General features: G+C 42.3%; 1 protein-coding gene and 1 pseudogene across 2 annotated transcripts in view; one reads left to right on the top strand and one right to left on the bottom strand.

The window, feature by feature from the left end:
* The window catches only part of Ppa2 (inorganic pyrophosphatase 2), a 69717-nt gene that overhangs the window by 37251 nt on the left and 5636 nt on the right, over positions 1-26830 (bottom strand). For both annotated transcript variants that reach the window (XM_034499383.2, XM_034499382.2), the window contains exons 2-5: positions 17739-17803; positions 16192-16236; positions 12048-12101; positions 7736-7855 (exon numbers count right to left, since the gene is read on the bottom strand). In XM_034499383.2, coding sequence (XP_034355274.1) covers positions 7736-7855; positions 12048-12101; positions 16192-16236; positions 17739-17803 — 284 coding nt within the window. The remainder of the gene's footprint in view (positions 1-7735; positions 7856-12047; positions 12102-16191; positions 16237-17738; positions 17804-26830) is intronic.
* On the top strand, positions 22455-23502 carry LOC117706545 (transcription elongation factor A protein-like 8; annotated as a pseudogene).

Genomic DNA, 26830 nt, shown 5'->3' with positions numbered 1-26830 from the left:
CAGTGGCTAAATTTACATTCACAAATCTCAGAGTCGAAGTCTGCCTGTTCCCACTGCCTGTGCCCTGGCTGCCTGTTTATCTATGGCTCCTGTCACTCACTGTCCATCTAACACGGTGGCAGCCTGTAGTCTCGCTTTTCACATCCAAAATGAACTTCTTATTGGTTAAATGTCTCCTTCTGCCAGAAATTGTGTTCCCTCCAGAAACAAAGGACAAGGCATTATTTACTACAGGGAAGAAAACCTGTCTGTCTCATTTCCCTCCCTTAAAGGCTTCTCTACCTGTGTCACTAAATTTCAAGATCCTGACAAAATAATGCAAATAAGTCAATTCTTCTAGTCTACTGGAAAGACGATGACCCGTGGGCTACAAAATATATGTTACAGTTTTGGAGATGAATAATATAATGGGAATTTGCTATCAATTTAAAATCTCTCTTAGGCATTAGCTCTTCCCAGAAGCTTCACAACTGCTTGACTCTGAATCAAACTACAGAAATTGACTAAAATGATTTGCCTTAAATTGACATTAGAAGGAATGAGAAGCTGTCATCTCAAGATTCAGCCACTGCTATTATCCTGGCATTTACATTATCCAGATATACTTTCTCTATTTTATGTAACTAAAATGTGGACTTATTTACTGGCAACCCTAGAAAAACTCCAGTATGTTCCTTTTAGCCTAGATTATAATACATCCACATATCCATCTTTACTTAAAAACAACAATAAAATAATCAGGTATAGCATGTGTTCCCCAATACTATTACAACTAAAAACCTACAAGAATAACAACTAATTGTTAACCTTATATCCTGGCCACAGGTGGCATTATGACCACAGGTGGCAGATTCTACACCCACACCCACCCACCCACCCACCCACACACATACACACACAGAGTAAGGAATAAATTATTACTCAGCCCATTGTATAAATAAAATGAAACTGTTTACAGTGGTCTAAGTAGCAGAGACAGGACTAGAATCCATCGTGTGACTGGGAACTTGTGATGCTGGGATTTCAGTAACATCAGCAAACTCCGCCTCACAGTCACCTCTTTGACAAGCCTTTCCTTATTCTCTGAGTGTCTGTGTGAACTTTCCTGAGACCTATGTTCTTTCCTTGTCTTGACACTGCAGCTGCTTTCCCACACCGACGACTAGGCATCCTCATCTACTTGCATGGCTGGAATGAGGCAGGCTCAGTAACCAAGAGAGTGCCGTTAATAAACGGTGCAAAAGTTGTCTCAATGTGCAAGGAAACTAACATGGGACCAAACTGGAACTGACCATCCAGATCATAAAGCCAGAAATAGCAATGAGTGTTCTCTTTCCTGAGGCAGGGATACCACTTGCATGGAGATGAACCAGAAGTCCTGCCTCAGCCACAGGACTTTTACTAAACATCTAGTCCTCGGTTTCCTAGACTGCATAAGGAAAAGCATAAGCAATATAATTAAGGTCTGGGTACATGCCAGACTTGTCTCGACTGTCAGTGTTCACTCACAATCTCCAGCTTATCACCAGTGAACAGAGAGCTAACTTAGCCTACAGAAAGCAACATTAATTTTGACAGGCTCTCTCCATATACTGTTGTTTGGCTTGTGAGCTGAGCTTATAACAGCTGAGCCATCTCTACAGCCCGTGTCCCTCCGATTGAAACAAAACTGTGTTCTCATAACATGTATGCAATATAGCTTTGGAGATTTTTTTTCTCATTTTTAAGATTTACTTTTGATTTACGCGTATGGATGCTTGCTTGCATGTATATATGTGTACCACACATGTGCCTGGTGCCTGTGGAGGCCAGAAAAGGGAGTTGGATCCCCAAGAACTGGAGTTACAGATGACTGTGAGCCATCATGAGCCTACTGGGAACTGAATCTGGGTCTACTGCAAGAGTAACATCACTCCTGGCCACCAGCCATGCCTACAGCCCATTGGTGAATTTTTCTGTTTCTTGATTGGCTGACTGAATTCACTCTCACTATCTCACTCTCAATATTATCTGTCAGTTTAGTTCCAAATGTTGAGGAATTAGCAATACAATGAAATCTTCTTAAGCCATTTGGTCTGTTAATTTTAGGGTCATTTCTTCATGATTTTCTGTACCAGCAAAACCCAACCAACCCCAAAGCACAGACTGGTCCCTTCCCCACCTCTGCCTTTCATACTTTACATCTACAGGCTTCGGTTCTATTATAAAAACTTAGAACAATGTAAAACTTTGAGAATGCCCTCTAGTGGAAGTTTAGGTGCATAACAGGGCAAAAGGAAAAAAGTCTCAGACCAGTGAAGGAGTATCAGGAGGGGCACATTCAAACTGTTCTTCAGGACAAAGGGGCTAAAGACACAAGAAATTTAAGGGAGAATAAGAAATATGAATGATTTATACATGTAAGAAAAGTAAGTGATCTGAGAACCACAAATTAAAACCACATTCCAATGCTATTTTGAAGAACTTAGAGATTTGTTAACTCAAAATAATATGATATTGGTCACCTGGAACCTATATTATATAATGCTTATAAGAATGTAAACTGTTACGATTTCCTGTATGAATCGTTTGAGAATATTTAATAACGCAGAACGGGTATATAACTCACAACTCGATTCATACAGTCTATCTAGTAGATAATTAAAAAATAAAAGTCTTAGCATGGAAACAAGAAAACAATTTTTAAAAGCCACAAATAATTTACAAGAAATGAGAATAAATCTATGAACGTGAAATCAAAATACATATTGGCATGGCCTAAAACAAATCCTAGCTTTGTACAGGAACTGGAAATCATTACTTTACAATCTATATTAACCAATATGCTTGTAATCACCATGCTCTGGCCCGTAGGTCTCTTTGAAAAATCATTGAAAAAGAAAAGACACAGCAGCACACACAGGCGGTGTTGCCAGTTTCTTGCTGATCATCTAGGTTCTTAACACCAAACTGGACTGGGAGCTACACAGCCCCATCTGCAGGCTTCCAGGCCCCATCTCATCCCCGAGTTTCACCTGGAGATAGTCTATCAACTGTATCATCATCAGCTAACATCACTGGCAATAGCTGCACTGCTGAGCTAACAGGCTTAGCCCTGCCCAGAACACATCCTATTATAATAGCTTTCGGAGTAGGACTCGTGATCAGATGAATAAACAGGCCCAGAGAGAGATTTAGTTTCTTGTCTCAGGCTCTAAATCCAACAAAAAACAATATCTAATCTGTGTGGTCAATGACTCAAACGGATAAGGAAGTTTAAAATGATAAACACGTCAACACTGTATTCAGACTGAAGGCTTAACTTTAAAGTGAAACGAATTTTTTAATATTCTCCAGACAAGTGTTCTAAATATGCACTCAGATAAAGGGAATGCTGGAGCAACCTTGTGAAATCATGGGTAAACTTAAGTTAAATGTAAGAGCCCTGAGAGGAGAAAGATGAGGATTACTCCAGGCAGGGTTACAGGCAGAGGAAAGCATTGTGTGGGAGAGAAGACAGACAGAAGGCCTACGATAATGATGTCACACTGATGGGTCACAACCTCATCAGTAAGGTTTCTGCTTAGTGCTCTGATGCTTACATTTCCCTGCAAGCAGTTGGCTGGGTAACTCTTCTCGATGAACTTCCTGCTTGACCCAGACAAAATGTGGGCAACCAAATAGACTTACTATCTGTCTGTGTGTGTCTATGACGCAGACACATCCTCAGTGAAGTCACTGACTTAGTCATTCTCTATGGTGTTTACTGCTATGCACAGTGCGACATTCCTGTAATCTTTGCACCTGGCCAGCATCATGAGACAAGCACACACAAAATAATTGATCACCAATTCAGTGTGCCAAGAAGCAAATTGGTCCATTGAAATTAACTACCAACAAAACAGCCCTGAGCTGATGACATCTGTATTCTAACTTCAAGAACTGACAGTAAACAAAATAAATTATATAGTTAGTTATAATTTGGTGGATACTTAGAAAAATGGGGAGTAACACATGGGAATAATCATTACAGTTCAAGAGGCAGGGAGAAAAGACTCACAAGAGACTTGAGAGACATCACAAAGACTTGGCCTAGAGCAAACATTCCAGCCAGTGACCTGTGTGCACACTGGAAAGGCCTATTCCAGAAAGAAGGCAGTGGGGGTGAAATGGAAAAGGGAGTCAGCTGGAGGGTGGGCAGGGGAATAAGGAAGTGGGGGGGGGAGGGGGAGGGTGCAGAAGAGAGATGAGATGGTATCCCAAAGGGGCCAATAGTTGGCTTTCATTCTAAAAGCTGTCTGATCAATAACCTTGGAAAACCGATATTACATGGAATTATGCCTTGCCATGAGCAGTCTCTGTAATTTCAGGTCTAAACAAATGTTCCATTTAGTTATTTTTATGTGGGAGATAACATATGAAATCTTTAGTGAAGTTGTATGAGGACTGAAGCTGTACCCGTGTGTGTGTGTGTGTGTGTGTGTGTGTGTGTGTGTGCTGAGATCAGTTTGGGTTTAAAAGATAGTAAGGCTCTCTGGCTGGAAACGGAAACGAGCATAGATGTGCTTGCTTCTCTCCATCATGTCCAGCCTCCTCTTCGCTCACTGTGCACCAGCTCGGCTGCTCACATGCACTGCGTCCCACTGTGGTACCTCTCCTCTGAATGCCCGCCCTAACTCTCCCCTTGTTTCTCTGAGGTCTTTACTCAGACAACGCCAGGTCATGGGATCTTCTCGAGGTCTAAATGGAAACACTCCTTACACCCAACAGCCCAATTCCATGCTTTACTTCTCTCTCACATCCTTTCTTCAAAATTAATGTTGTTTATTTATGTGTGGGAGTGTTTTGCCTACACATATGTATGTGTGGCTGGTGTCCCAGGAGACCAGAAGAGGGGACTGGATCCCCTGAGATTTGGGACTTACAGATGCTTGTGAGCCACCATGTGGTTGCTGGGAAGTGAGTCTGAGTCCTCTGGAAGAGCAGCCAGTACTTTTAACCGCTGAGCCATCTCTCTAGCCCCTTCTTCCATATTTTTAACATCTGACATTTCACTCTGTTGACTGACTTTCTGTATGGATTAAAAGTTCTCAAAGAATTTGATTACTTTTATCTGGTTTTTCATCCGGTACTCAGAAAAGGAACACTCTCTGGCAAATACATAGCACCAGTGAGTACATGCTGAATGAACTGACACTGTGGAGGCCTGGGGATTACAACACTGGACAGTCTGCAGGGGAAAAGTAAAAAAGAGCGGGGTCTTCCTGTGAACCTTGGAGAGAGTCACGTAGGGCAAGGGGCCAGGTTAAGAGTTTCAGACTTTATCCTCTTGCCAATAAGAAACCAGTGGGCTCTTGCATGGGAAAACATCACCAGACCTTTCTGTCGTTGGAGAGATGGTCTCTCTGTGTAGTCTTGGCTGTCTTAGAGCTCGCTATGTAGACCAGGCCAGCCTCAAACTTACAGAGATCCACCTGCCTCCAGCTCCCAAGCTCTGGGACTAAAGGTGTTTGCCACCACGCCTGGCCAGATCTTTATTTTTGAGACATATTTTGGACATAGGATGGAGCATGAAACTTAGATAATGGAGAATGCATAGCACACAGAAAATTAAGAGACGATTCCAGTTCAGTTTAGTTGAATCAGGAAAGAGCAGCTGTACATCACAGACTCAAAGCAGGGAGGATAAGAATACCCTGAAAATTCAAGCACACCCAGAGCAGTACAAAAAAAAAAAAAAAAGAGAGAGAGAGAGAGAGAGAGAGAGAGAGAGAGAGAAAAGAAAGAAAGAGGCACCTGTTCTTTAACTAGAAAACCACAGTATAGCCTCCTTTCACTTTCAGTCATGATTTTGCACCCCTTTTCTCACTAGTAGACCTGCTTTTTGTTCATTTGCTAATTTTTTTTTGGGGGGGGGGGTGGCGCTGGGTAGGGTTGAGACCAGGTCTTGCTATATATAACCTAGGCCAGCTTCAAACTGGCAATAACCCTCTTGCCTCATCCTCCCACATGCTGAGACTGCAGGTATGGGCTACCACACCCAGCTTTACTTTATTATTTTCTGAATAAAATAAATTAATAGAACCAGTAAGAGTTACTAGCACTAGTCATGCTACGTTGTAACAACTGACTGAGTTGTCTATGGCTGTAATCAAACTGTAAATAACGTTGGAAAAGAAATAAACGAAACAGAGCCAGTGGTTCTCAACCTGTGGGTTGCTACCCCTGTGGGATATCAGGTATCCTGCACACCAGATATTTATATTATGATTCAAAATAGTAGCAAAATTACAGTTATGAGGTAGCAATAAAATAATTTTATGGTCATGGGTCACCACAACATAAGGAACTTATAGGGTCACAGCATTAGGGAGAAACCACTATACCAAGCAGTAATCATTCAGACAAAAGTATGGCTAGTGGTTGTGGCGTGCTGTCTGCATCACTTGTGTCTAATGAAACAGTCGTGTGCACCTCAGCACAGCCACATGCAGCAGATAATTCACGTTCTCCACTTTACAGGTGAAGACAGAGGCAAAAGCACAGAGCAGCTTGTTCAAGGTCGCTTTGCTGGGGTGACAGCCGGGCTCTCGAGCTCACACACTCAGTCATCCATCACTCTGCTGAACCTCGTGCCTAACTCTCATCTTTTCACATCCGTGACTCCTAGCACATCATCCCTAAGAAGCAGTTCAAGAAATGGATATTAGTTTATTCCCAACTGCTCAACTTTGCCCATCTCTGGTTTTGCTGCTCATCGGTAGCTTCTCTGGTCCTCCTTTCAGCCCTGCGGTCCTTTCAGCTGTGTGGTCTTCTCTCCCACAATCCTCTAAGCTGTTTTTAACCTCTCCCTGTTAGGTCCAACAGAATCATTTACTTTGAAACCCAAGAAGTCCAGGCAGTTGCCTTTACGGCTTGAACATACACTCGCATTTCTAGTCACCATTTCAAGAGGACTGGTTTTACCCAAGCGTGCATCCACACGGGTGGTCTAGCTGCATCAAAGGGAAGCTGGCTCTTGAAAGAACAGCTTTCCTCTTTCTTTTCTCAGGAATGTTTATCCTAACTGGACATCTGTTTTTCTTAGCTGTCCTATTTCCTACAGGGTCCCCTGTGTACATTTTCATGTAATTAAAAATTAATACATAAAATTATGAACATTAAATTTCCACACAGCTGATGATGAAATCAAGTTTACTAAATAATCAGGAAGAGTTGCCACTTCAAAGACCGAGGAACTTGGCAGGTGAGTAGGAAGGGCCAGGAATAGCAGGGCGGGTCTACATGGAGAACGAAGACTTGCCATCCCCCAGGCCTCCCCCTCACTGCCTTCCAGCCAGAATTCTGGACTTACAACAGTGAACTCCATCCATAATTTAACTCAATTTGCCTGTTAGGTTTATTAAAAATAAAACCCATTCTGTCATAGAGAAATGGATATAAAAGCACACTTAAAGGTTAGATAAAGACTTGCTGAAAATTCTTCATTGGCATCAGCTAAGCCCACAAAGAGAGATGCATTCAAACGTCAGCTGTCAATCTTCTAAGCCTGTCTCCAAGAACTTTAGTAGTGATGATATGTCTGGTTTGAAGCAAAGTTTACTGGGACAAGTGAAAGCCACATTAAAAAATTAATTTAGTAAACCCCTGAAACCAGTATGTTCTAGGAGCTAATTTAAACTCAGGGAGTTCACTGGATTCACAAGGTGATTTCTTTAGAAGACATAAAAGTTTAACATGATAACAGAAATGTTACCTGAGGGAGGGCCCCATAATTCCATATATAGCCCTTGTGAGGGAAGATATTTGGTGTGTAGCGTAGCTTTCCATTCTTTATATCTTGCTTAATGGGATTCAGTGGCTCCTCTGTGGCAATCTAGGAAGATCACAGGGAAAGGCACGGAGAGGGGTAAAACCATTAGTCCTGTATACAGAGAACAGATTTTAAACCTGTCATAGCTCAAACAGATACCCACGTCTCAACTTAATGTTTAAAGGTATTTTAAAGTAAATGAAGTCAATTCTCATTACTAATTAACAAGTACCATGTAAGAAAATCTGTCTGGAAAGAAGATACCTGATTACAGATTTAGGCTTAAATTATTTATACACTGCATTGTTTCTAAGAAAAACAGTATGGACGGAAAGACAGGAGGGCAAAAGTTATTTGACAATTTGTGGTTGCTGCTGCTAATTTTGAGGCTTTTACTGCCAAGTCTTATGATATGATAGTTAACTAAAGGTATCTACCATGTGGAGGGAGGCTCTGGAGCAGTGGTTCTCCACCTGTGGGCCACTGTCCGCAAGACCATAAGAAAACACAGCTAGTTATGACTCTTAACAGTAGCAAAATTACAGTTACGAAGTAGCAACAAAAATAATGTTATGGTCGGTGGGGCAGTGACCACACCATGAGGAACGGCTGCCGCGTTAGGAAGGTTGAGGACCACTGCTTGTAGACGGCTACAAGGTTCAGGGACCCGCATCAGACACCAGTGCATGTAACAGGTAGCTCGGCAAACAGACATCTGTGAAACCAGCTCTGTGGGTAGTGGGGACAGGGGTTTGCTGACTCCCAGCACAGAAGAGCTTTAAGCTCTAGGTTCAGGGAGACACTGCTGCAGAGGAACAAGGAGAGAGGGATGGAGAAGCATACCCAGTGCCCTCTTCTGGAAGCACCTGCAGACACCCAAGCATACTCGCACGGACACACATAAACAAGACTGAAAGCTTTTTGGACAGATGACAGGAGCCAAGGATGCTCAGTCTTCCCTCTGACTGACAGAATTCTGGCAGTCCTTCCCAGAGCAGCTAGACAAAGGCAGTAAAAAGCATTCACACAGAAAAGGAAGGAATAGAATCATCACTGTTTATAGATAATATAATCATATATGCAGAAAGCTCTTAAGATTTTACACACATATACCTCTAAAATTATGAATGTATGCAGTAAAAAATGAATGTAGTCAGTTTTCAGGATATAGAAATCAGCACAGAGAACCCCACAGCACCTCTGTACACTACCAATGAACCATTCAAAGCAGAAATCCAGAGGCTGTCCTATTTACAGGCAAACAACAATACAAACCTTTAATGGAGGAAGATAAAGATTTGTTCCTATTGAAAACTGTAAGTTGATGAAAAGAAAAAAAATCAAAGGAGACACAAATAAACAAAAGACATCCTGTGTTGGATGAGAAATAGCACGAATCAGGGTCACTGTGATCCAGACTCAAGTTCCAAAGTCCTTTAAAAAGGACAGATATGGGAAGAGCAAACTGTGGAGTTTCCATGGAAACACACACACCCTAAAATGCTAAGGCAATTATGAGCAAAAAGAAAAACCATCACATTATTGAATCCCAACTACACTACAGAACCACAGCAGTAAGATCAGATGAAATTAGAAAAGTCAGTCTCTGACACACAGACAGGCAAGATGGACCGCCAGTGTTTTCAGCAGGTGCCAGCAACACAATGGGAAAAGAGCATTCCACCCAAGAAACCACACTGGGAAAACAACGTAAGATGAGCAGAAGAACAAGATGGAGCCCCTCTAACCCAAATGCTTACAGAAACCAAGTGGAAATGGATTCCTGAAATCTAAGGCAGAGGCTGTTAAACTGCTACCAAAAAACAGGAGAAAAGGACAAACTGGCAAAGAAAACAATTTTTTGGACTTGTCACAAAAAACACAGGCAATAAAAGGAATAATACACAAATGGGATTGTATCAAACCAAAAAGCTTCTGCATAGCAAGGGAGACAATCACAGAGTAAAGACAATATACATCATGGGAGAAAATGTGTTTCATCTGACAAGGGGTTAAAAGTCCAAAATATACAAGAAACAAAGGAGCTAAGTAGAAAAACAAAAAATCAAAAAGCTATAATTAAAAAATAAGTACTAGACCTAAAAAATTCTGAAAGACACACAGATGATCAATGAGAATAAGAAAAAAGAAATGGTCAATATGGCTATCAGGGATATTCCAGTCAAGACGAAACAAGGAGGCCAGCAAGACAGCTCAGATGGGAAAGGCATTTGCCATCAAGTCTTGATCTTGAGAACCAGCCAGGTACATCACCTGGTGGAGGGAGAGAAGTTACCTATTCATACTCACACACGCACGCACGCACGCACACGCACACGCGCACGCACGCATGCACACACGCACACGTGAATGCATGCAGAGAGAGAAAGAGGGAGAGAGAAATGATTACTAACAATAACTACCACAAGGAGGGTTCACCTCACTCTAGTAAGAATGAGTATTATCAAAAAGAATAGAGACACTAAGTCCTAGTAAGGATGCAAGAAGGAAAAGTCCTACACCATCAAAGGGGCAAGCCTTGTACCCTTAGAGGGGAGAAGTCTTGTGTATTGGCAAGGGGAGAAAGCCTTGCAAAACGTTGAGGGGAAAGCCTTGGTACAATCGAGGGGCTAAAAATTAGCACAGCCATCATGGAAAACAGCACAGAGTTCTCTAGGAACCTGAAAATCTAACTGCATAAGCAACTCGGTTCCAAATACACAGCAGAGGAAAGGCCGGCCGTGCACTACCGTGGTACCTGATGGCCGTGCACTACCGTGGTACCTGATGGCCGTGCACTACCGTGGTACCTGATGGCCGTGCACTACCGTGGTACCTGATGGCCGTGTACTACCGTGGTACCTGATGGCCGTGTACTACCGTGGTACCTGATGGCCGTGTACTACCGTGGTACCTGATGGCCGTGTACTACCGTGGTACCTGATGGCCGTGCACTACCGTGGTACCTGATGGCCGTACACTACCGTGGTACCTAATGGCCGTGCACTACCGTGGTACCTGATGGCCGTGCACTACCGTGGTACCTGATGGCCGTGTACTACCGTGGTACCTGATGGCCGTGCACTACCGTGGTACCTGATGGCGCCTTAGCAGGCACAGCAGCCAAGGGATGGAAACAAGGCCCACCGACTGATGAATGGACAAAGAAAATGGAATCCATGATTGATCTCCCAGAGCTTGTGAGCCAAACAGTGGTTACTAAAGGTTCGAAAGAGCAGGAGGTGAGAAAAGACGGGGAAGCTTGATCCATGGGGAGGAGCAGAAGGCTCCGGTACCATCTGCAAAGTGTGAGCATGACCGCAAAGAATATAAACACTTCAGCTAAGAATACTGTTGTGTTCTTCTTGAGACCTACTCTGCAAATGCACAGGGAATAAGAATTTGCGATGACCTCCGCAGAGAAAAATATTTCACATGGTATGCTGATTAACTTGACTTGATTTTTCTGTTACGTTCATAAATTATTTGCACTCCACAAATATATATTGCTCCAATTACAGCAATTAAAAAAATCAAGCTCAGATCTTTGTCAAAGTGGCTTTGTTTTAAAGTTCTATTTTTCTATCAGACATATTCATATTAGCATTGGAAAGGGGCGGGAAAAAAAAGCTCTGATATAAAATAAACAGTGAAGTGATGAATCAAAGTGTCACACTCGGGAATTCACCCCAACCAGTGAAGGGCTCATCAGGTAAAGTAGAGCAAGCACGAGCAGCTCACAAGAGGGGGTTCCGGCAGCTCCAGTTTCATGGACAAGATTAAAATAAAGTTTTTAAGAAGACTTAACAAGTGCGACTAGGAGTTCTTAGATAACATCCACGAACTCGGGAGAGAGTGCTGCCCCCAGGCAGCAGAAAACTCTAAAGAACTAAATCCCCAGAAACCAAAATTGCCACCAGCTCCAGACAAACCGCTTCACGTGTGTTTATGAACTAAGTACAGAGCAGAGTCTGAATAAAATCTGAACGTGTTCACCACCATGTCAAGGAAAGGGCAAGAAAAATTACCTAAATGTGAGCCTAAAAATATGGAAGCACACTCCAAAGTGATACTCAGTTCAAAGCATTTTTTTTTTTTAATTAAGGTCTAAGCTCTAAAGAATATTTTAAATTATCTCCTCCATAGAGAAGTCTGTCGTCCAGTCCATCCTTCAAATACGCCAACTGGCTAGAAACGATGCTTTTCTGTTTCTAAGTTAGCCTTTCAATTTCATGTTAATAAAATGTATCTGTACCTCCATCTTGGCATTTGTCCACCGAGGAATTTCCACCACCATGTTAAACAAAGTCTGTAGTCAAAAAAAAAAAAAAAAAAGAACATTACCATTTTTTATTCACCCTTTCTTTTCACTTGGCACTGAGGGACTGTGTGCTAAATGAAAATCAATACAGCCTCTAATAAAAGAACAGTGTAAGTTTCCATCCCACACATAAAATGTTTCCTTCCTGCCTTCTACATGCACCCTGCTGTAAGTCCCTTCTTGTAGTTAGCTCATGGGTGCACCCCACATCTGAGTACACTGCATAGCACAGAAGGTCACCCAACACTTGGAAGCACTTCTTAGGGCAGCGACAACACTGGGAATCAGATGTGGTCTGCAGCTGTCTGTTTTGAGACAGAGTCTTACCGTGTAACTCTGGCTGGCCTAGAACTTGCTATCCAGACCAGGCTGGCCTTAAACTGACAGAAATCTGCCTGCCTCTGCCACCTGAGTACTGGGGTTAAAGGCATGCATTGCCACACCTGGCAGGAAATGAGCTTTGACATTTATTTTCCAGCTAAGCTAGAATGACAGACCATTTCTGCTCCACCCATGACAATGCGGCTAAAATATCATTATGTAATTTAAAGAAACACACACAGAAAATCAAGGGGGTAAAAATGCTGGAAATGGTGAGAAGAATATTTGCATCCGTGCTAGAATCATAACCTAACATTAAAGTTAACACTATAGGCTATTACAAAGTTTCCGAGGACTTAGACATGCCTTTCTAAAACCAAGTTAGTGGTTCAGATTACTTAACCTTCTAAAAGGACCATGGCTTCTTCCTCTCACTTCCGTACTTTGTACATTGCTTAACTGAAAAGAGACTAGATCAGTAGTGGGTAAATACAATTCACAGGGCTTGCCTCACAAAGAGAAATTCTTACAGTTTAAAGGAGGCTTGCAAACGGGTAAGGATACTATGTTTAACGGCAACAAGGAATCAGTCATGGGGAAGCAACAGTTTAAAGCAGCATTATCCAAAGCATGGTGCAGCCCCATGCCAGTCTGTAACTGTTAACTGAGCAGTTAGAAGCATTTGTAGTTACTGGCAGTAATGTGTATAGCTACCGAATCTAACAATAAAACGATTAGAGCTCTGTGGATACATCCATCTACAAAACACTCCCACACCAAAGGGTCAGGGACACTACAGGGGGGGAGCGGAAAGACAGTAAGCAGCAGACACCCAGGAAGTCTGCTCGGAGACGGTGGCTCCTAGTAATGCCAGAAGCTAATGCAAGAAGTCTCACCAACATGACTGTCTAAATGTGAGGTGAACAAGAGCTACACCAAGGGCCATGCCAAAGTGGACCAGAGGGGTGAGGTGAGATGGGATGGGGCGGGGTGGGGGCGGACACAAGCACTCAACCCTACACAACGAACTTAGGCAACTGAGGAAAGCTGGGAACAGGGGAGGTGTGCCCCCCCACCCCCCAGGGAAGAGCACATTAAGCAGTTGTCCAGTGCCACACGGTCAGCCCTGACACTTGAAAATGCCACATACGACTAACAGTATATGGACTGAGCAGGTTATAATTACCAATATGTGTGTGTGTGTGTGTGTGTGTGTGTATACAATTTGAGTTAATGAAAGAAGAGGATATACATTTTAGGAGAGTGGGAAGTGTATACAGGAGAGTTTGAAGGAAGGAAAGGGAAATGTAAGTATAATCTCAAAAACTAACAAAAAATTAGAGCTTGAATTATATATTTCATCATTCACTATGATGTTTTAAAAAAGTATACAGCTACAATAAACACAAGCAAACAAGCAAACCTAGTCTTTTATCACAGATTAGGAAAGCAAAAATGTATTACCTCTCTACCCTGCATATATAAAAACCACTGGGTGAGTTTTAACAGACAAGCAGGCAAACACAAAATCAGATTGCTTAGGGCTGCTGCCCACCTTGTCAGTTCAACTGGTCTAGGGCGAAGCCAGGGAACTGCTAATTTTTTAAAACTCTCTGAGGAATCTTAGGATAAGGCCCAAGCTGGCTTAGAGCATGGCTCCCCACATTCGGGGACTTCCTTAGAAAAACAGATGCTATTGATTTAAACAATGCCACTTAGTAGCTTTTTTTCAAATTAAAGACTTCTAGATAAGACAATGTTTTGCAAGGTAAGAAAGAGCTGGAGCCCCAGAGGAGTACATGGAGCTCAGGCTGACAGCGCACACCTAGAGTTGCAGCCTCATCCACAGCCCGCTGCCCTGCTTCATCCCCTATGGTCTTTCATGAGGGACCCCGTGCCTGTTTCAATGTGTCTGAGAAGCTCTTAAAGAAAACACCCTAAGTAGATGGCAGATGTTTGCACAACGTACTCATCTCTGAAAGCCTGGGTGAAAGGGAACAAATGTAGACAGACGAATACAAGTGACAGAGGGGACCAGGCTAACAAATGTAGACAGATGAATGCAGGTGACAGAGGAAACCAGGCTGGTTAACGGCTACACAATCTGAGTTGGGTCAAAAGAGCAACAGATTAGGAACAGGTCTGACATGTGAGCCTGCAAGGCACACTCTTGGTCACTTGATGGCTGGGGCTCATGCTACCTGCCTTTCTTCTTTCTGGCTGCAGTACGCTCTCGCTGTAATTCATCAAAGCCAAGATCAGTCTTGTTTACCGAAGATTGGCATTAATTATAAGTCCACAACTGCCTACCATCATTTGTCAGAAAATCCAAGATACATATTTCAAATCAGAAATACAGCAGGGAAACCTATCCCTTCCTTTACTCCTTTTCATTTTTCCCCTGGTGGGGGGGTGGTGGTGGTGGTGGTGGCAGATAATAGAAAGAAATAAAAAAGAAACACTAATAGCACACGACAAAGCAGGTACTGATTTTCATGTATGTGCAGGTAAAACAGGAAGAGACGGCCCTTCTTTCTTCTCTGTAAATACCAATCAGTCACCAACATATAATCTGCATTACAACAATTACACTTTAATTTGACACTCTGAACTTGGAACATATTTTTCCCCACTAAAAAGACTATTTCAGACGAACATGCTGTGTCTCTTGGAACTACAAAGCTTGTATGTCTGTAGCCTGTATGTCATTTCCCATCTAGAGCATGGTTCTTTCTCACACTGGAAGTGCACTTGCTAAAACAGACTAGCCAGAGCCCATGGAGCAGAGACTCTCATCAGCAGAGATGCAAAAGGGTCTAGCCTCCACACTTTCAACAGGTGCTGCAGGGTGTCAGTGTGGATGCGTCACAAGCGGTCTGACAACTGCGTTAGGAGAACAGAATATGGTCGGCAGGGAAACGGTAGAGGAATTTGACAGCCTCTGGAGCTATGCTCCAAAGTGACCGCAAAGGCTGGGGCAGCAGCTTCAGCTCTGGAGGCAAGGGGCTGGAGGAAGAGCAAGGAGAAAAGCTTAGCAGGGAAACCGGCACCCGAAGCAAGAGATGGGCAGAGAGCCAATCAAATGTTTCGGTCCTGAGTCGTCACTAAAGCGGCACATAGTTAAAAGACACATTTGGAATCAATTAAATTTAGCATGTAGCGGCTGTATTTGTTTTCCTACTTCCAAAAGACAGCTGTGCCTTAATTCTAAAAGAGACTCTCAAATTATCTTCTCTGGTTCCATCTAACAAAGAAATACATCGGGGCAGGAAAGGACAGCAGTAGGTGAGAGCCCACTTATATACATGTTAGAAACGGATAAAATGATGAATTTTATGCTGTGAATATTTTAACACTATAAAAACGGTTAAATGGTGAGTTTGTCCCCAGATGCCTTAAAGAGACATTGGGAGGAAATCATCAGAATCCACACAAAAGTCTTGTAGGGGAAAAATTAGACGTAGTTTAAATATGCAAACTATATCAAGATCATTAGCAGACTGTAGAGAGTGTCAGAGGGGACGGCAGGAACAGCTCTGTGGTTAGGAGTGCTGGCTGCTCTGGCAGAGGACCCAAGCTGGCTTCCCAGTCCCCCGTCAGACAGCTCACCATCAGTAATGCTAGCTGAATGGGATCTGGCGCCCTCTTCTGGCCTCGATGAGTATCGATCTGCACATGTATGCACATTCAAACACAAACAGCATAGTCACAAAATAAATTTTTAAATGATTCAAACAATAAAAACTTTAAAGTATACCTTATGTTCATCATTCCGTGCCTTTTTCCTGGGAATGCCATGTTCCTGTAAGAGCAAAGATGATAATTACGATTGGAACATTTCAGAGCAACAAAAACATGCCTACTGCATACATGTTCTACTAGCCGCTGTCTAGAAACTCGCACTCAACAGAGAACCTACCAGTAATGCCTGGACAGCTTCTCCCTCAGCATCCCCGGCCTCAAATGTTTTAAAAGGAAATGATCGGGAAATCTAAAGCTCTCTCACATCACTCCCCAAGTCCGTCTGGTGTAAGAGAGGCTCAGCTGAGTGTTGAAGGAGAGACTGGCAGGTTCCAGTGACTGCGCCACAAACAGTCATTTCATTATTGAAATGAAACTCCCGGGAGCTTGACTAACAAGCTGTGAAAGTGCTTGGCTCTACCTCCGGCCTGTGAATTCTACCAAGGTGTGATGACTGTGCCTCCACTAAGTACTTTTAAATTAAGCCAGAGTGCATGGTGGGGCGGGAAGAAAGATTATGCCATTGAGAAATGTTTACTGGGTCTATGTAAAACTTACACACCAGAATGACTAGTAAAAAAGAACCAAAATGAGCGGAAAATGATTATCCCAAGTCGTGCTGCCCTGAAACACTATCCTTGTTCCAAAAACTCTACATCCCCAAACCACAAGGAGCAAAACTGTCATCATGACTGGCTCAGGGAAATCAGCTTATACAGACACTGTGTATGGATCTCGGCACCGTCTGCCTTATCCTCAAAGTCCATAGGCGGGATGTTACATCCGCAGATGTCTGTCCACCTTTGTTCCACACCCACCCTACCCACATTTGAGACCAGGGGCAAGGAGTGGAACCTTATCAAGGAGTAAGTTAGTAACAGAAGCTGCCCTCAGAGTTACAATAACTCATGGCAAGCACTGGGCTCTGGCCTAACTGTCTTCTCAGCTCTCCCTTCAGCAGTGGCTCTAACACGCACCCCACCAACATCCTTCCAACTGTCAAGTGATTTTTACAGAGAGAAGCTCACGAAGCCCAGGTTTTCCCAGCCTTACATTTCTGCTTCGGAGTGGTAAGGGGAAGAAACTCCGTGGTCAGAAGGGCCAGTTCCAAACTTGCCTCTGACACTTGCCAGCTGTAGGCTGTCACACAAACCAATGAAATGCCTGCCGCCTTATGGCCCTTGGACATTGTGATGGCAACTTGCATGAGTTAAAGAAAATAGTACAGTGGCCAGCACACAGAAGTCTCCCGCAAATGCTAACTATATTATGATTCAAAATAAGCAGATTAATTTCCCATGTTACTACCCTTGAACCTTCGATTCCTACTGCAGTCGAAACATCATAGACCGCAAATATCCCCTCTTCTGGCCTCACGCAAATCCTAACTTAGAACGGAGGCTTCCAGTCCTGTTCCAGTCCCTTGGTTTCTTCTCCTGCCTACCAACCACATTTTGACTTTCAAGGCATTTCTACAAAAGCATTTTTGGGCAATAGTGAAGTATTTTCATACTATCGTGTACAGGAAGTTTTTCATCCCCCAAACAAGTAAAAAAACAATACCTCTTTACTGTCCGCCTTCAGGGGAATGTCATGGAAAGGGGAAATGTAGTGACCAGCTACATGCTCTGCAAAGGAAAGAGCGACAGAATTACCATTGCGCACACTCTGCTCTTTATCACAAGAAGGTCCTGGTCTGCTTTCGGAACTTATATGCTTTTTACAAAGCTAACTTCACACCGTAAGAGTTTAATTCGACTTTCAAAACTTGTTCCAGCCTGAAGAGAAATACATACCAACTAACCCACACTCAGTTGCTGAAACCATTTAATTCAATATTGTGTCTAGCTTCAAACACCTACTGCACAAAATATCTAAACTAATGCTTCAAGGAGGAAAAATCTGACTTTTGAAGAGACTCATTACTAAGTGAACTGTACTAAACTGACATCCATTTCCTTAAGAGAACTAACAGTATAACCCAGTTTCCACCTACAGTCCGTAGGAAGAAAGGTCCAGCTGAGGTGCTAAGAGGCTGGTAAAAGGCCAAAGTAAATGATCAATGCCATGAGCACTCAGTGTGAGGATTAAATTCTGAGGGGAAGTGTTCTTGTTGGTTCTTGTGTCTGTCTGCTTTGTTACACTTTATTGAAGGTAGCTAACACCTTGCTGCCATTCAGTAGTTATGAAGTAAATGACTTATTACGATTCATTTCCCCCTTCCCTACCCTGGTAACCAGGTAACTCCTACAGAACATGTGACATGGATGGGTGAAGCTGAGTGTAAAAAGTAAACCCAAGTTTTGTCCCACCTCCTACTTCCGCCTCAGCTCATTGGCCATAGCATTTTTATTGACAGGTGATGCTTATAAGAAGAGATCCTCTCTGCAGCTGAGGACGAGCACACAGGAACGAGACTACTCACATACAAATGTTTGGTTTTTTTATTATTTTTTATGATACTGGGTGTCTTTCATGTGTATGTACAGCATGAATGCCTGGTGCCTGGTGTACTGCATCCGTGTGTAAACCTCATGAATGTCTGAAGCCTGCAGGACTCAGAAGAGGGTAACAGATTCCCCAGAACTGGGGTTACGAGTTAACTTGAAGTAAACCTGGGTCCTCTAAAAGAGCAACACACGTTTTTAGCCAACGAGCTCTCTCTGCTCCCCATCAATGTTTAAATATTGACATTCTCATGCTTCTGATTTTCTTTGTTTCCTAGGCTTCCTCACAGTAATTAATTTGGTAATTATTTACAGAACACATACACTTTCCATACAGCATTCTGTGTGCTAGGAATACAAATTCTAATTTCCTGGTCTCATGCACGTATTCTAGTGGGAGACGGGAGTGATAGATGTGTATAAACTACAGCACGACTGTAGCACCACAAAAGTAAAAAAAGTAAACAGAAGGGCAGGCAAAGAGAATCACGGTGAGTCTGGACAGCCAGGAGGTGTTGTCCACACGGGCAGCATGTCAACAGCAGCCTGAAGGAAGTAATATGGAGGGAGGTGCTGAGGAGAGAGAGCACCACAGATGTTGAGAAACACCAACAGGGTAGCCAGGCAGGCAGGCAACAAAGGCAGGAAAATGGGCGGTGCTGAAATCAGGGCAATGCCATAAGGGATCTCCTAACAGAGTCCTTCACACTTCTTTTGAGTAAAATAGAAAAAACTCTGGGTTTCGACAGAGTGTGTGCATTTTTAAAGGGATGATGTGTCTTCTGTAGAGCAAAGGGAGAGAATCCGGAGGCTGCTGCAACGGGTCAGCTGATGAGGTGGAGAGAAAATGTCTTCTGGCTACGTTTCAAAGGTTGAGCCTGAGCTGGAAAATGGCTCATCAGTTAAGAGCACTGGGTTGCTCTTCCAGAAGTCCTGAGTTAATTCCTGGCAACCATATGGTGGCTCACAGCCATCTGTAATGGAACCTGATGCCCTCTTCAGTCATGCAGACATACATGCAAATAAAGGACTCATATACAAATAAATAAGTAAATAAATCTAAAAAAAAAATCTATAAAGTTGAGCTGGACATGTCTCCAAAGGATATGATGCCAATGACCCAGACGTGGCACAAAGGTAAGAGAACGGACAAGCAGGTTACAGGGGAAAGAGTGGCAGTTAGTGAAGGTGCCTACTGCAGTTACACCAGTGCCACAGAATGCCACTGACCACAGCTAATCAAATGGATTCCACGACCCCCAACACTAGAGCACATAGTGGGACCTCCCATGCTCATTTGACTCTGGTTGCTGATGGCTGTGTATCAGAATGCATCACTGAGCACTTGTGACAGAGATGGACAGGTCACATCTGGTCCTTTACAGAAAGCTTTGCCAACTCCAGAGCAGAGACACTGCAGAGACATGGGCTATGAACTGGATCCTGTGGCATCTCAAAGGTCAGAGTTCAGAAATGAGGGAACGCTCACACAAAGGCCAGGATGAAGGGAAAGTCAGCAGAGTAACTGATACAACTGTTGAGCGTGACACACGTGCCCACGGTACCTAGGGCTCCGCCTAGCTTCCTCCTAACTCCACCCCCTTTGACACACACACTTAAGCTAGTTATCACAACCATATTTCTTTAAAAGAAACTGACAAAATACTGGTCAGCCTCAAACTCTGGTGGCTCCTTCTTTGCTGGTTAAGGACTGCTCTTTCTCCGGCTCACTGTGACTTTAACACAGTGTTTATTAGGAAGTAGACAAGAAAGTGACGTCACCATATCACTCCTTGGCGTTTCACTACCGACAAGGTCAGTCCGAATCCCTAGACAAAAGCTCATGACTCTCATCAGGCCCGTCAGATGTCAGGTAAGCAGACATCAGATACTCCAGCCTCACAACGGCCACTCTGACTGGCCTAAACTAGTTTTCATTCTATCCTTTTGTAAGGTTTCCATGGTTTCATTGTCTCGCATTGCTGAAAATGTATTCGTTGTATTTGCAACTGAAGAAGTTGAATAGACTGTGAAACCCTATCTGATATTACACTTATACACCAGATAGCTCCATTCATACCAAACACCAACATTCGCAACATTCCTAAACCATTTCTTCTCACTGGGAGCTTGATAAGATTGCTGACAAGATTAAGAAATGTAAACAATGAGCTTCAATAAAACCATGGCCTGTTCTTCATATAAATCACAAGGTTTCTACTTCACTGTACTTCATTTGGGTTCTACAGACCAACATCCAATGAATAGATTTTTTTTTAATGTTTACTTAGTAGCTATTATGTTCAAATGTATTGATTCAAGTACCACGATAAGGGCCAATTTACAGGAACTTATTCACATGAAGTTTTACTAAGTTCAAACATGGAACCACCCACTACTTAAATGATGTAATTAAGAAAACATGTTGTAATTTCAGTACCTATCTACAAAAAAAAAAATCATGTTATTGAAGACCTACATGACTCAGTCCTAGAATAAATAAAATTAACTGAATTACACACAACACTGTTTCCTAAAGTGAATCACCTTTTACCCATAGCAACAAGAGTCTAATCTACAGAAAGGATGGGTTTCCCCCTGTCCGTTCGGGAGAATGTAAAATCCACAATAACTAACTTTCAGGCTATCAACAATAACAGAAGCCACCGAGGCATTAAAAGGACAGGACAGGCAGTGCTGCCCCTTTGCTCCTGTGCCAGCAAGTTATCATTGTCAGCATCAGTATCATCCACAGTTAAGGTGAAGCTGGAAGGCCGAGTCTGCGAACATCCTGAACACTGCAGGTTTCCAAATATTCAGTCTTATGCTCACTCCGTTACTTTCACCCTGCATGTAATTTAACAATGAGTATGTGTCCTCACCGCCGCAGTGGCTCTGTAGTATAATTTGAAATCAGGTGATACCTCCCACAGTGTCCTTTCTGTTTAGTATTGTTTTGATTATTCGGGGTCTTTTTGTTTCTCTCCATAAACTTTTCGATTGTTTGTTCTATGTCAGCTAAAGAATGGCGCTGGAGTATCAACTTGTAGGACGGTTATTTCCACACTTTCTTTTCTGCTAATCTATGAGCATGGGATGGTTTTCTATCTTCTAGGGGCTCAATGTATTTCTTTAGTGTCCTAAAATTTTCATTGCAGAGGTCTTCTGTTTCCTTGATTAGAGTTCTTTCCAGGTGTGTGTGTGTGTCTGTGTATATATGTATGTATGTATGTGTATGTTTGTGTGTATATGTATGTGTAAACAAACATATATGTATATGTTTCTTTACTATAAAATATATATATTTTAAAAAACTATAAATATAATTAAATATATTTAATTTATTATTAATTTTATATATATTATTATATATATTACATATATTTACATATATATAATATTTATTATATATATTATATATATTTACATATATATAATATATATTTATATATTTATATTTATATAATATATAAATTCATACTATATATTATATATATAATTTTATATATATTATATAAATTATATATTTAATTTATTAATTTAATTAATAATATAAATATAAATAAAAACTATAAATATAATTGTTTCTCTAATTTCTTTTTGGTAAATAGGAAGACTACTAATTTTTGTGTTAATTTTATATCCAGCCACTTTACTAAAATTATTTACCAGCCAGCTCTTAAATATTTAGAATTAAAAACAGCATGGTATCAGCACAAGAACAGATAGCTAGATCAATGGGACAGAACCAAGGACCCAGATATAACACAACTTCATTTCCCTGATTTTGACAAAGATGCCAACTGTAGGCAAATACGGCATCTTCAATAAATGATGTTAGGAAAACTGGATTTAATGTACAGAAATGTGAAAAGAGATCCCTAGCTCTTACCATGCACAAAACCCAGCTCCAAGTGGATGAAGGACCTCAGCAGAAGACCTGCAACCGCCAGAGGAAAAGTAAGGAGTGGGTTTCAACTTACAGGCACAGGCGAGGACTTTATACATAAAATTCTGATTGCACAGAAGATATGACCATCAATCAACGGATGGGATCTTATGAAACTAAAAAGCTTCTGTACAGCAAAGGGAACTCAAGTGAGTGAGTGTGTGCTCCACAGAACGGGAGAGATCTTTGCCATCTATACATCCAACAGGGGATTACTTGTCTAGAATACATAAAGAAAAAAAAAAAAGAAAACAAACTTGAACATCAAGAAAATAAACAACCCAATTAAAAATGGGTTATAAATCTGAGCATAAAGTCTCAAACCTCTGGTTCTCCAAGTGGGTAGGAGGCAGTTTTTAAAATAATACTCATGTTCTTAACAATCAGGAAACTAAATTAAAACTACTGATTCCATCTTAGCCTGGTTAGAATGGCCATCTTCAAGAACACACATGACGGAGTCCTGCTGGAGAAGAGTGGGCCTGCTACTGCCAGGACACATGATCTTGTGGGCGTGACATAAATCGAAGTACAAAAAGAGAAGAAAATCTCCAGATACCTACAGGACTAATTCATTAAGAAAAAATAATCGCATGCAAAAGTCTCGTGATGAGAATGAAGGAACATCCCAGAACACACCAAAAGCAGATGAAGGCCATCCTTCAGAAGATCCACCACAGCAGCAGGCTTCTGGAGAAAATGTGAGGAGGAAACTGACGGAAGCCTTTGAGGAGAGCCTGCTGAACCCAGTGCAGAGCCTCAAGAGGACGCTGCCGCAAGAACCCTGAACCGCGAAGAAGTGATAAGAGGAGTAGATGAGTCGGAAAGGCTTAGAGAAGAGATAAGGAGAGTAAGAAACACGTTTGTGTTGATGCATTGGACGCAAAGACAATCCTGAAGCCGTCCTTACCCTGTGTGCTTCAGGCCTTGAAATAGTTTTTCTCTGATATTGAAATGAGGCTACTGCTTCCTTTCTCTTAGCATTTTCTTTTTTGTTTGTTTGTTTGTTTTGGGGTGTTTTTTTTTTTTTTTTTCAAGACCGGGTTTCTCTGTATAGCCCTGGCTGTCCTGGAACTCACTCTGTAGACCAGGCTGGCCTCAAACTCAGAAATCTGCCTGCCTCTGCCTCCCAAGTGCTGGGATTAAAGGTGTGCACCACCACTGCCTGGCCTCTTAGCATTTTCTGATGTATCTCTGAACTTCATTTTACTTTTAATAATAATGACCTGGCGGTATTTTCTTTTATGTAGTTCCATTGGATTTTGGATTTTTGACCTATTTTCCATGTTTTTCTTTCAGTTGGAAAGTTTCACACTTATACATGGAAATATACAATTAAACAGCAGATTGAAAAGCAGCGCATTTAGGATCAGCTCACAAATGTAGGAAAAGTCCTAATTATGTGTGCACATGTATAATTATATGTATCAAAAAAACTTAACAGTAGAAAAATAAAAAAAGAAAAAGAAAAGAATACACCTGACCACAAATGCTGTCTGCCACAGAGGAGAGCAAAGGGAAATATGTCTAGACTGTTGGTGGGACTGTAATGTAACTTCTTTAGAATTAATCTGGAAGTCTCTTAAAAACAAAAAACAAAAAAAGTAACAACTAGAGAAAGGACTGTGAAATGACACAGCTATTAACACAGTGCACTTTATCTGACTACAGAGACACTTCAAAATCCATGTTCAGTGTTCTATTCACAATGACCAGGAAATGGAATCAAACCAGATGTGCAGCAACAGATGAATGGATAAACATGGTACATATATACAATGGAACATTACTTAGCTGTAAAGTGTATAAAATATTTTAAAAAATGGAATCTGCATGTAAATGTATATGACTGGAAAATATTACATTTAGTGAGGTCACCGCTGCCCAACTAGAGAAACACCACATGTTCTCTCTCACATGGGATCCTGGCTTCTAATCGTTTGTTTTGTATGTTTAACTTGGAGCATCCGTGGAAGCCAGTACACGAAAGAGATCCTTGGAGGAGGTGTGTCCAGGGAGCACATTACAAGTAATGAGAGCAATAAGGTAGAAGGCTGGGGTTGACAGGTTTGAGGATGGAAGGGCGTGGAGGGTTGGGTAACATGGCCCCAGGAGGACTACCCTATAATACACATGAAAAAGCCACCCGAAAACCCATGATTCCTCAACTAATAGAAAAGATAATTGGAGGATGGCCGAATACATGGAATACGAAAGATGGGAAAATGACAGGATTAAGATTAAGTGGGGATGGAGACAAAAAGATGCGGCAGAAGAGAGCTCATAAATAGGTTAACCAAAACTATGGACATGAAAAAGCCCTATGGAAAACCACTAGTTAGTGAGCTCATTTAAAAAGGGGGAGTTTGAGTGAGGTACCCTACATGAGTGGACAATGACACTTCCAGAAGACAGTTATAAATAAAAATCTCCGGGCACGGCGAGGGACATCCTGCTATGAGTTTTGGTTGGCTTCCCTCCCTCCCCCCATGGACACCCCAGAGGTCTTCAAACACACAGGCTATTGTCAGGGCCCTTGTTTACCTACCAGAGTAATATCATAAGACCCTGTTGCTGAAGCCACCACACACTTTGGCTGCAAGACACAGACTAATTAAGGTCAAATTAGGAGAGAAACATCCTCCCCACTGTCTAGCTTTCACACTTGAGAATGTGCTATGCAGGCAGCTGGGGAGAAAACCCATTCCTGCTCTTCCCTAGCACTGACATGCCTGGTAAGATGTGCCTACCAGTGTAACAGGGGCACAGCTAGATGGGGCAATCGACTGCTTTCAAACTGAATGAAGCCTGTTCCGCAGGAGGGAATCTCAGGCCTGGTCCTGTACTCTTGGTCCACAGCCCAGAGCTGGGAGAAGTCAGAAGCCCAGATTAGTTGTTACTGTTATTTTGCTAAGAGTTCAGGTTGTGAAACTGCATTCCAAATGTTTATGTTTATATCCATACACCTGGACTAAGGAGTGGTCAATAAAGGGATGTATAATTAAGATCAAGTGCATGAGTGTGTAACCCCAAAACAAGACATCTGTACTCCCCCCACTATTACCACTATTACCAAGGTACAGAGGACACCGAGGAAGAGGTGAAAAGAATTTAAGAGCTAGGGTACAGGGGGCAGTGCTGTGCAAGGCTGTCTTCTGGATATGCTGTGGCCGCTGCAATCACAGCCTCAGGGCAACTGTGCACAAGACGCATCTGTGAACGATCGAGCCAGCTAGAACCCAGGATAGATGGCGCCAATGACCTACAGTTCCCACCTTTTACTGAGGGGCTACTGACAGTGAGTAGTTGCTGGGGGAGAATTATTCTTTTTTTGGAGGATGGGACCACTGCTAGATTTCCCATGTCCTAGTGTGTGGTTCCACATCCATGAACATATGGCTACCTCTAGTTAGACTTAATGTAGTGTGTGTGTGTGTGTGTGTGTGTGTGTGTACATACATACAGAGCTGGGAGGGAGGAAGAAATTGGGGAGTGTTGGAAAGGAAAGTAGGGTTAGATGTGAGATTTTATTCTATATAAGACTCTCAAAAATAAAGAAAAATATCAAAATGTCTAATTTCTTAAAAATCAAAAGAGAAAAAGAAATGAAGTCACTTGGTGTGTAGTGCACCTGAGAGAGACACTTTATGTATGTCTCACCCTATGCACGCCTGCCTCACAGTATGCACGCCTCGCTGAACAGCCAGGACAATTCTCTAATTACTGCTATCACCAGACTAGAGAGAACCTGAGCTAAAGGGTGTCATCTGAGGTCAGAGAGGTTATGCCACAGTTGGTTCAGTCAGGTAAAGTTGTCTGAGTTATAACACCAGAACTGAAACCCAAAGGCATTGCCTGCTGGCCTGCACCTGTCACCACAGCACAGCAGCTTCTAGAAGCTTCAGGGACCACTATCTATGGTACTTCCCCAGTGAGCGCCATGAAACTCTAGAGCTACGGGGACAGTGGCTCTCAACCTTCCTAAGGCTATGACACACTTTGATATAGTTCTTCATGTTGTGGTGGCCACACACCATAAAACCATTTTCAGTGCTATTTCATAACTGTAATTGTGCTACTGTTCTGAATAATAATGTAAATATCTGATATGCACCGTATCTTATATGTGACCCAATGAAAGGGCCATTCGGGGTCACAACCCACAGGTTGAGAAACACTGGACAAGGCTGTTAACAATGTTCTAAGAAGTAAGTCCCATGGTTCAGATGTTTGGGACATGTTGCCTTACACCAGAATTT

The sequence above is a fragment of the Arvicanthis niloticus genome, chromosome 4, assembly GCF_011762505.2.
Source record: "Arvicanthis niloticus isolate mArvNil1 chromosome 4, mArvNil1.pat.X, whole genome shotgun sequence".
In the NCBI taxonomy this organism is placed as follows: Eukaryota; Metazoa; Chordata; class Mammalia; order Rodentia; family Muridae; genus Arvicanthis; species Arvicanthis niloticus.
Note: the sequence above shows the minus strand (reverse complement) of the source record. Positions and strands in the feature narration are given on the sequence as shown.